The sequence below is a fragment of the Leiobunum rupestre genome, chromosome 4 (assembly GCF_980474605.1).
Source record: "Leiobunum rupestre chromosome 4, qqLeiRupe1.1.hap1, whole genome shotgun sequence".
Taxonomy (NCBI): domain Eukaryota; kingdom Metazoa; phylum Arthropoda; class Arachnida; order Opiliones; family Sclerosomatidae; genus Leiobunum; species Leiobunum rupestre.
Window position 1 is genome coordinate 39,564,224 of NC_143387.1, and position 11,699 is coordinate 39,575,922.

The following is an 11,699-nucleotide window of genomic DNA, read 5'->3' on the forward strand; positions in this document are numbered from 1 at the left end:
TTTAACTTCGTGGTTTGGCTCTGAATTTTGTTTTAAATACAAGATTGCAAAAATAGCTTTAATACAGCTCCTTGTGTATGAATAGCTTCTGCCTATTAAAAGAGTATAATAACTACCTTATTAATAGTAATAATTCCAACCTAATTATGGGGATATGTAATATCTTTTTACTATCCCTGTAACATTTTCAGGCGCAGCATAACACTAGAATGTTAAAGTTGTACTGCGAAATAGATGAAAGAGTACAGTTACTAGGCTATACTTTTAAATATTTTGCTAAGGTAAAATAAGGCGACTTTTTGTACCAAAAAGGTTTTATTCTTCATGTTAATAAGTTTTTCCTTATTATAAAAAGCTCTGTGACATTGGTGATGCCTCCAGAGGCAGTCTTTCATCTTACGCTTATATTCTTATGGTTTTACATTTTCTTCAACAAAGAAATCCACCTGTAATTCCAGTTTTGCAAGAGGTACCAGATATTTATAAATTGATTATCTCTAGATTAAAAATGTTATTAACACAATACTTGAATATATGTTAAGCTCTATGACAGAAACTACAAGAAGCCTGAAGTTATAGTTGATGGTTATAATGCGTGGTTTTTTGAGGACCTAAAAAATTTAGTAAGACAATTTATTTATTCTACTGTTTGAGGAATTTTTATATTGCCTTTTTGATGCGCTGTGGTAATCATTTCTATATTTATAAAAGCTTTGGTTAAAATATTTTCCCTAGGCTAAAGCTTGGCCACAACATGGGGAAAACACTGAAAGTGTTGGAATGCTTTGGCTTGGCCTCCTTAGATATTACACTGAAACATTTAACTTCAAAGACAATGTAATATCAGTCAAACAGTTAAAACCTTTAACTCGATTTGAAAAAGTTTGGAACTCTAAGAGTATAGCAATTGAAGGTATTGTAATAATTTTGTAAAAAATGTACACTAAAAATTTCAACCAAATTTACATTTTAATTATTTATTTAGATCCATTTGATCTGAGTCATAACCTCGGAGTTGGCTTATCTCAAAATAGTAAGCCAAGAGTTGAATTCAATGTGTAGAAACATATTGACTTCTTGCCTTGATTTTAGTGAATACATACATTATGAAAGCATTCATTCGTGGCAGAGAAATGTTTGGTGTACCTTTAGAATTTGCTCCGGTAAACCCTTTTGTAAGTTATACTTCATTTTTAAAACAGTAAAATGGTAGCTGACATAAAAAATCCTTGTTTTTAATAATGTCGATAAACAAATATAGACCGGGAGCTAGCGACGAAACCCTCACGTCATAGTCTATAAAAATATTTACCAGTATATACTAAGATATTATAACAAGGTTTAAAAAAAGGTTTGTCTTACTTAGCGGACCGGGGGCATACGCCCCTGTCACCTATTTAATCCCACAAGATATATGCAGCTTTCTTTCTTTAAATTGTAGGTACGAATCCCCAAAATAACATGCAAAATAATAAGATATAAATTTCAGGGGCTATCACAATTTAAGATAACTGTTTTTAAATTAATTGGTTGCCAAAATTTATCCCATAAAATATATACGCAATTTTTTTTTTAATGCTCGTCTGGACACCCGGAATAAGAAACACAAGAGTAAGACAAAAATTTCGGGGAATTAAGTGCTTTAAGACAAGTATTTTACCACCATGTACCGAAATTTACCATTTCAATATACAATGCATTTCACTCTCAATTGACAGCACGCGGGAACCCATAGGTTATCTATCTATCTCTTCACTCTTTGGAAAATACCAGAAGGGCTTATTTCGAAAGAAGACCTCTCCTTTATTCTAAGAAACCGCTGGACAATGGGCATCGATTGCACGTGGTTTTCCCACATTCCAAAATTTTGTATCGCCTTTTGTAGCGGACCGCAGTTTATTCTGGGAAGTCATTCGAGCAACTGCAGCAGCAAGCTAGATAGTTTTTCTTTTCCATGTAGCTATGTTCAATATTTTTAAATAGTATGAAAATATAGTTTAATTAATGGAGCAAGTTCTCGAAAAACTCGGTAGTGACCACGAAGAGTGTGTTTGCATTTTACATATCGGAAATAATTCGGAAAAAGAAAAAGTGCTCAAGTTTACAACAACATCTTATGAAAAAGTTAAAAACTGTGCCTCAATTCGTCAGAAGCAGAAAAGTTCCAAGTATAAAAAGATACTAGAGATTCTTCCGGAAGTTGCCAACACCAAACATGGTTACCATTACCATTGTTACAAAAACTTTACCGCGATTTCCACCAGTGCGGTAATAAACAAAGGCAACAGTAAGAAAAACCCCTTAGTATCTCACAAATGTTCATCCAGGGAAAAAACAAAAACGATTTCCAAGAAAGTATCAATGGTGATAGTTTTGCCGCGAGTTTGTGTTTATTGCAGGAAACTTAACAAGAAAGTTAACTACAAGAAACAACCATTGATTCAGTGTTGCACTAAATGCTTGGAATTATCCATATGTGAAGCAGCAAATAAACTCAATGATCACAATTTGCTTACATTTGTCGGTGACCGCGACTTCGTAGCGTCAGAAGTATGTTACCATCCTTACTGTCACGCTTCGTACTCAAAACGCGCCAAAATTGAAAAGAAAACTAATCCCAAGTATGGTACTTCAAATTGGCACGAATCTCGTAAAACCCATCAGAAAGTATTTTACTTTCTTGTAGACCAAGTACAAAGAGAAGTAATTGACGAAAAGGGTGTAATTTCAGCAAACGAATTACACTCTCTTTATATTTCGCTTCTACAAGAAGAATTTAATGATGAACCTTACAACGGTCAGTACCAGCTTCAACATCTTAAAGATAAACTTCTTAAGCGCTTCTCGGGTAAAATTGTAATTGACTCCTCAAAGCCAAAACAAAGTATTATATACAGTCAAGAAATAGTTTCGGAATCGGCAATTATCTCATTGCGTGAGAAACTTAAATCCTCTAACCCTGGAAATTTAGTTAGAAAAGCAGGATACATGATACGAAGGGCAATTTTACAGATGGAGAAAAAGGAATTGCCCGATTCTTACACGTTGGAGCAGCTTTACAAGGAGACGGTGATCCGCCACCTTTAGCAATTACGTTTTTTGAAGCATTAGTCGCTGGACCTTATGGTAAACCGTCCCCAAAATACCTAACTAGAATTCAGGCACTAGCGCAAGATACGCTATTTACCATATCAAAAGGCCGGATTTTACCATCTAAACATGTTACTCTTGGTTTGGCGGTAAAAAGTAGGACTGGAAGCAAAAAGATCATGGAGTTACTTAACAGAGATGGTCACGTTTTGAATTATAATCGTGCCGAAGAATTTGAGACTCAGTTAGCGACTGATATCTCCGAATCGACCTCATACATGCCTAGGGGCTTAATATCGAAAACGATCTAATTACGTGTACCGTATTCGACAATTACGACGAATTGACTGAAACCCTTTCCGGAAAAGGTACGCTTCATGAAACCGTTGGAATTTGTTTTCAAAATAAATGTGAAGACGAAGTCGAGCGTCTTGAACGTGCTCCAGGACCAGCCTCTTCTAAATCAGTTGAGGCGAAAAGAAAGAGGAAATTTCAGACGAAGGAAACCGTTCTGGAGCCGTACCGCAAGCGACCCAAAATGGACAAAAAGACTTTCAACTTTAAGGAAATAGAAGCACCACCTACGTATTTGGAGGCCGAAAGAAGAGATCTTCTGTGGGTATTATCCTTGTCCGTTGAAATAATTAACATACCTATGTGGATTGGCTATAATTCGGCCACCGTTGTTGACTCAAGGCCGTTACAAACAGTGTGCTATTTAAAAAATTACGACGAAACATCCACGAATCCTCAGATGGTATTAGAAACGTTAAAAGTCACCAAAGCCAAAACTGAAGAGTGTGATCAGCAGTACGGACTGGTAACTTACGATTTAGCAATTGCAAAGCCTGCCAGCCAAATTCAAGAAATGGAATCACCACGTTTTGAAAACCTCTTCATTAATTTCGGAGCTTTCCATTTATTTATGGCATATTTTTCTTCTATTGGAAAATTAATGGAAGAGAGTGGTCTGTCGCATTATTTAACCGAAACTGGCGTTCTTGCCGAAGGATCATTAAAAGGCTTTCAGTCGGGTCGTCATTTCAATCGTGCAAAAAGACTGCATCCAATCCTGGCCGCTTCGCTCGAAATTTTACATATCCGTCAATTCGCTTCTATGCACGAAGTTCCAGATGAACTAAGTCATTATCTACAAGATAGTTTCACTCGCTCGGCTAATCCTCTGGATGAAAATTTAGAGCCAGCTATCAAAACGTTTTTCCTGCAATACCAAGAGTTTAGTAATGAAACAAGAACCGGAAAGCATGGGTCGACGGCTCAGTTCTTTATACAATATGTAGATTTGGTTAAATTGTACCTAAAAATGCGATTCAGTAAATGAAGCTCGTGTTAATGTTTTTCAACGCCTATACGCTCCGAAGAATGTTTTAAAACCATTCGATAAAATACAAACCGCTGAGGCTAGCTGCTTTCCGCCATGTAGAAAGGTTTTGAAGGAAAAAGTGAAAAGATGCAACTACATCTGCAGGATTTGGAACAATCCAGAAAAACCTAATCCTGTTTCTCCTTTGTTTCCTACCGATTGTGGTTGGGAAAATACCGATAATGAAGGATTGAAACCACTTTGGTTTGAAGGTCCGTGTGCGCCTCCAACTTTAGAAGAGTGCTTAACAGACGACCGGGACGAAGAAGAAACCGAACAATTGCTACATTCGGACTCTGACGAATCAGATTATGACTAATTTTCTTTACTAAATAAAATATTTTTCGTTCCAATATAATGTGTCTAGTCATTGAAAAATTGTGGTTAGGGGTTATTAGGCAACTTTAAAAAATTATCTTTCCATAATTGAACTGTAATTTATTTAAAAGTGCCGAATTTGCATTAAAGTAATTTAACTATTAATTTACCATAATTTAATTATAAATTAAAATAATGGGGTGAAGTGTAGTACAGCGGCCTCATCGAATTTGATATTAATTTTAGATGTCGAGGGTATTTTTTATTTTGGCCGCAAATGATTATTTAATTGTTTAACTTAATTTTTTTAATTTTAAAAATTTCTCATTTTCATTGAATTTTATATTAATTTTGGTTGCGCCTGATAGACATTGTCACGTAGATGTCGAGGGTAATTTTTATTTTGGCCGCAAATGATTATTTAATTGTTTAACTTAATTTTTTTAATTTTAAAAATTCACATTTTCATTGAATTTTATATTAATTTTGGTTGCGCCTGATAGACCTTGTCACGTAGATGCCGAGGGTAATTTTTATTTTGGCCGCAAATGATTATTTAATTGTTTAACTTAATTTTTTAATTTTAAAAATTTATCATTTTCATTGAATTTTATATTAATTTTGGTTGCGCCTGATAGACCTTGTCACGTAGACGCCGAGAGTAATTTTTATTTTGGCCGCAAATGATTATTTAATTTTTTAATGTAATTTTAAATTTCTAATTTTTGGGTATTTGCACGTGTTTTGTTGTACTTATTTCCGTCGTGTGTTCGCCGGCAACACAGTTTCGGTGTCCTAATGAATTCCACGTGATATTCCCTTTTTGTATAAAATCAATTACAGTTTTTGTTCATTTTCTCGGTGTTTTCTATTATTGGGCCACTTTGTTTCTGGTTGAGATTAAAAGTATATACTTGATGCGTAAGGCTTGGTACTGTCCTCTAGGTCGCGTTATAGATGGCCCATCGCTTTTTTTAGTATGGGGTTGGGGAGGCGCTGCGCCGTCAGGCGCCAATACGGGGAGTTTAGTAACGTCTTTTACGTGTTTTGGAAGTAATTATCTTCATCGGGTTGTCGCCTACACCACGGCTTGTTACTGTTTGTTTAGGTTTCCACTCTACTAACTTTTTACCATTAAGTTAATTAATTTAATTATCATTTTCGACCCAAAAACAAAAGTTTCGTAATCAACGCGTCAAGTGCTACATTCTCCGCCACCCAAAAATACAAAAACACGGTAATTTCCTACAACTAGTACATTTTTAACATTAAGTTAATTAATTTAATTATCATTTGCGGCCCAAAAAATTGTTTCGTAATCTACGCGTCACGCGTCAAGTGCTACATTCTCCGCCACCCAAAAATACAAAACCACGGTAATTCCCTAAAATTAGTACATTTTTAACATTAAGTTAATTAATTTAATTATCATTTGCGGCCCAAAAAAATTAGTTTCGTAATCTACGCGTCAAGTGCTACATTCTCCGCCACCCAAAAATTCAAAAACACGGTAATTCCCTAAAATTAGTACAGTATTAACATTAAGTTAATTAATTTAATTATCATTTGCGGCCCAAAAAAAATTAGTTTCGTAATCTACGCGTCAAGTGCTACATTCTCCGCCACCCACAAATACAAAAACACGGTAATTCCCTAAAATTAGTACATTTTTAACATTAAGTTAATTAATTTAATTATCATTTGCGGCCCAAAAAAAAATTAGTTTCGTAATCTACGCGTCAAGTGCTACAGTCTCCGCCACCCACAAATACAAAAACACGGTAATTCCCTAAAATTAGTACATTTTTAACATTAAGTTAATTAATTTAATTATCATTTGCGGCCCCAAAAAAAATTAGTTTCGTAATCTACGCGTCAAGTGCTACATTCTCCACCAAAAAAAAACACGAAATTACATGAGGCCGCTGTAGTGCAATTTTGCCAAATAATGAAACTTAAATGTTTGGTGAAAAATCCTGGAACAGGTTTTAACTGTAAAGCGAAATCAACGTTTACTGCCTTTGGCTGTGGTATTAGGTTATATTTAAAATTTCGGTACATGGTGGTAAAATACTTGTCTTAAAGCACTTAATTCCCCGAAATTTTTGTCTTACTCTTGTGTTTCTTATTCCGGATGTCCAGACGAGCATTTTAAAAAGAAAATTGCGTATATATTTTATGGGATAAATTTTGGTAACAAATTAATTTAAAAACAGTTATCTTAAATTGTGATAGCCCCTGAAATTTATATCTTATTATTTTGCATGTTATTTTGGGGATTCGCACCTACAATTTAAAGAAAGAAAGCTGCATATATCTTGTGGGATTAAATAGGGCAGAAAGTAGCACTGCTGAAATGTGTGACAGGGGCGTACGCCCCCGGTCCGCTAAGTAAGACAAACCTTTTTTTAAACCTTGTTATAATATCTTTAGTATATACTGGTAAATATTTTTATAGACTATGACGTGAGGGTTTCGTCGCTAGCTCCCGGTCTAATATAGAATAAAAGTAGCCTTAATCAAATTCAAATGATTCAGAATGTGAAAAAAAATACCTTTTGAATTGTTAAAAAAAAGTTTTTCTAACATTGAAAATCTGTTTCTCTCAGGGCTATCTTTTCAATCAGTCAAAATTGGTACTAGAAGCTCCACCAAATGACCGGGGATGTAGAATTTGCAGTAAAATTGGCCACAAGATGAAAGATTGTCCTAATAGAAAAAATGGACGAGCTCGTGGGAAAGGGTCTGACCAGACCCACCATGGTGTTGACCAGACCCACCATGGTGTTGACCGTAACAGAATTCAAAATAAAGATAACCAACACCTTAGAGATGGTAAAGGGTATCACAGAAATACTGGATATAATAGGTCTAATGTTGGAGGAAACTTTAACAATGGAACAAGGCAAGCAAGCCGAGAACATGTAAAAAGATTGTACAACCATACCGATAATTATGCTGAAAATGTGAGAAATCTCTTGAACAGTGCTGTTCCAAAGCAGTACCAAGGGAGGAAAATGCAGGAAGAACAGTTTCAAGCAAAAGATCAGAATTTGTCAAAATCCAGAGATAAAGGGAAAATTGCTGCAGCATTGAAACTAAACCAAAATAAAAACAAAGACACTAACCATGCGAGTGGTTTATCCAACACTCTACCAATGCAGAATGCGATTGCCAATCCTGGTATGACTAGAAATCACCAGTCTCAGATGAATACCCAACAAGCTCTTGTATATCGTGAAATTGCTAGTCAGGGACAGCCTCTTTTCAACCAACAAAAAGGAAACTTGAAACACATGCACAGATCTAATTTGCCAGTAACTCATCAGCCGTCACATGTTAACAATTTGCAAGAGCAGCAAAAAATGACCTACACCAATTCACTGCCAGTGCAGCAAGGACAGTTATGTCATCCGTATCAAGGCATGCTTCATCATCCGCAGCCTCAGTTGAGTAGCCACAAACCGCAGCAGACAAATCAAGAGCGCTTACAAAGTAATCAACATGGTCAACTTTTTCCATCCCAGACTAATAACATGAGTCATCAACACTATCAGCAACAAGCTCATGGCCAAAATAGTTTACTTACACATCACCTCCCCCAACATCATCAGATGTTGGCGAATCAGAGCTCTATGGTGGTTCCTAATAACCAGTTTGCAGCGCTTAATCAACATATGCAGTATGCCCAACAAACTGCGCATGTTCAAAGTAACGCTCAACAACCTCAAGGCTCCATGCCTGGGTATTCAAATCAGTTAATTTACCCACCTGGATTTCCACAGAACCCACAGAATGCTTATAATATGGTTACTGCAGCTAGTACTCATGCGAATAGCCATACACAAAATAAGCAAGCTTCATCAACAATCCCTGATGAAGCGCAACGAATGTTTTGTAGACCACCTATGCCTTCTCCATTCAATTGAATAACTTGAAAGTTTGTAAATACAGTAACAGGTGATCTTTTAAAAATGTACTGTAAAAAAATGTAGTATTCCTCTTTACTTTAAAATATCATTTTATTTTCATTTTTAATAATTTGACATTTTTTCTTATGGAAAAGGTTTTACCAAATAAATTGATTAAGGAGTTTTATGTAAGTACCAGTACTAAAATTTGGTAAAGTTTTCATAAGTGAGTTTTACCTTTAAAAAATATTACAACATTTTCATTATAGCTTCTCTTATTTACCATATTACATTTACCGTAATATACATAAATGCTACAGTATCTATAAAATTGTAATATCTTTCATCTTGAATTTTTCTTAGATCTCAAATACCATGGTTAATTTTAGAAATGTACATAGTGCTCCGGTGTCTGTGATTATCATGGTACTATGAAGTGAAATTTTAAAATTTTATACCTAGTATTTTGGAAACGTGAGGAGCACTTTGTATATAAATTTAACTACCAGTAAATGTATCCTATTAAACTTTATTGATAAAACTACAGATGTTAAGATAACTACAATTTCAATGTGTAATAATTTTTTAATTATGCTTATTTTCTCGTAAAAATCAAATTATAAGAAAAATTAAAAATATGGTACTGTTAAAAGCATTACATAATTTTATGGAAAAATTGATGGCTGATAATTATATCTCAATATAAAATAGTTTGTAATTAAATGTCAATAGAGCGGCTCTTATAAAAGTAAAAACTTATTTTTTTCCAATATAGAATTTTGAATTCTACAACATTTAATTTTTTTTTAAATAATTAGAGGGAAAAGTTCACTTGTAAATTATTGTACATTTGAATAAAGCAAATTTATATTGTACATTTTATTTAAATAATTGCAGTTACATGTATAATATTTCTAATTGTATACAAAATTATGCTTTTTAACCTAAAAAAATTATGTAATGATACAGTTTATACTATTGAGTTGTAACCTGCGCAATTTTTATAGTATCTACCATAGTAGCCTGCTGATTTTCTTTTATTCGAGTGCTCTTGTTTTTCTGTCTGATAATTCACAAGACAAGCTGTAAATACCTCTAAAATCTCCATAAGTTCGTTGTCATTATTACATTTTTCTATTGCTAATCTGTTGGCTTCACAGAAGAGCCAGCTACGGCGTTGACGTCGTAAAATATGGAGAGAAAAAACATCAAACTTTTAAGAGTCTTTATAGTTTAAATATAACCTGACCCCATCACTGAAACCATAATTGTATGAAACCTCTAAGTAGTTAAATGACTATGCTGCCTATTGCCGATTTGTTTGTCCAAAATGACTCCAAATAGACTTATTATCTCTCTTCGCATTACGAATTAACGTAACTACACAACCTTGTACTACCGAAGCCGACGTTTCTCTAATTCCGTTTGGTGCAAGGCTAGCCTGAACCATGGATGAAGGATATGACTGGAAGGCGATACAGTCATATCCTTCATCCATGCCTGAACTGTCAAAAGAAATTGAAACTTCGGTATTCCCCTGGAATTTTTGCTTCCCCGCCGAGCCGCAGAGGTAAAAAAGAATCCTCCATCTACTAAAATTACCCACCCCCACCCAATTTAGTTTCATTCTCGACCGCACAGTAGCGTTGGGTCCGATAATATTTTCAAATCTTTCATTTTCCCGGGAATCGGAGATACAAGTTTTTGACATCACATTTTCTAGACAGAAATTCCACCTTAAAAGAGCTTATTTGACTACTTAGAGGCATTATTAACTTATTCTGAAACAAAAATTCCAATAGACGCTTCAATAAAACATCATCAAGGAAATCACAAGAAGTAGTGTTTCCGAGATCCAGGACCTACAAGTTACTGTTTATATAGTGCTTGTTGAGATAATGGAAACTTTTCACATGTTCGTTATGCAACGAGTGTTTCCTTTTAACCAGGTATTTTTTTTGACACCTTAAGACTTAGCAAAAACACGACTTTTGGTTTACATGGGAAAAATTTCCATTATTTCAACAAGCACCATAACAAGTAACTTGCAGATCATGGCTCTCTGATCTATTATTTCTTGGCGATTTCCTTGAAGATGTTTTATTTAAGCGCCTATTACCAGAAGTTTCGGAGACTCAACCACCGCCAACTTCGATCGCGTGTACTGCGCTTTAGCGGCCCCGCCAATCGCCTGAATTTAACGTGTATATATTTTCCCGCCAGGGCTCTGCTACGAAAAAAATTTAACGTTAGTCGGATAGGAAAAACTAAAAACAATTTTTTGGACGCTTCAATAAAAGATACTTGGTTTCTACTCCCCTCTCCAAATTCATCTTGGAAGGAGCTATTTCCGGTCGGTCGGTTAAACGGTTAGAATGGCTAGCCAAAAAGTCATATTTAAGCCAATTTGAGACGCGTTTTTGCCCTCATTAGAATTTTGCGTCAGATAAGAAACGCGTCGGCTCACGTGTATAAGGAACATACTAATGTTAATTTTCAATACTATATTTTAAGGTAAAATATATAATGTTACTAAAACTAAGTATAAGAAGGTAATATTATTATTATTATCATCCTCTTATGGTATAAATAATTAAAATTATATGTAATATTTTTATAATACCGGGCAATTTTAAAGCTTCTCATGGAGGCAGAGTTAATTCATTTCGTGTAAAATTATCTTTTGGAAAAAGATGTAAACTCATTCCTTTAGAACTAAACATATTACTTTTGCAGTGTTTCCTTTTAACCAGGCATGTTAAGGCTTAGCAAAAAACCGATGTTACGTTCGAGAAAGTTTCCAGCTTTCTAATATTTCAACAAGCACTATATAAATAATAACTTATGGGTCCTGGCTGTCGGAAATATTACTTCTTGGCAATTTCTGAGAAGATGTTTTATTTAAGCGCCTATTGAACCGAAAGTAGGTTAATATTTAAATAATAGTATAATATTATTTTAAAGATTAAAATTTTTTAATGGTGTTTATAAATTAT

The 11,699-nt window shown here is 34.6% G+C and overlaps 1 protein-coding gene across 2 annotated transcripts in view; it reads left to right on the forward strand.

Annotated features, from left to right (window-relative positions):
• The window catches only part of LOC149947741 (terminal uridylyltransferase 4-like), a 29,282-nt gene extending 19,771 nt beyond the window's left edge, over positions 1-9,511 (forward strand). For both annotated transcript variants that reach the window (XM_090171300.1, XM_090171301.1), the window contains exons 18-24: positions 192-281; positions 356-469; positions 543-623; positions 736-913; positions 986-1,033; positions 1,093-1,175; positions 7,402-9,511. In XM_090171300.1, the coding sequence (XP_090027426.1) occupies positions 192-281; positions 356-469; positions 543-623; positions 736-913; positions 986-1,033; positions 1,093-1,175; positions 7,402-8,721 (1,914 nt within the window). In that variant the 3' untranslated portion in view covers positions 8,722-9,511. The remainder of the gene's footprint in view (positions 1-191; positions 282-355; positions 470-542; positions 624-735; positions 914-985; positions 1,034-1,092; positions 1,176-7,401) is intronic.
• Positions 9,512-11,699: the final 2,188 nt, after the last annotated feature.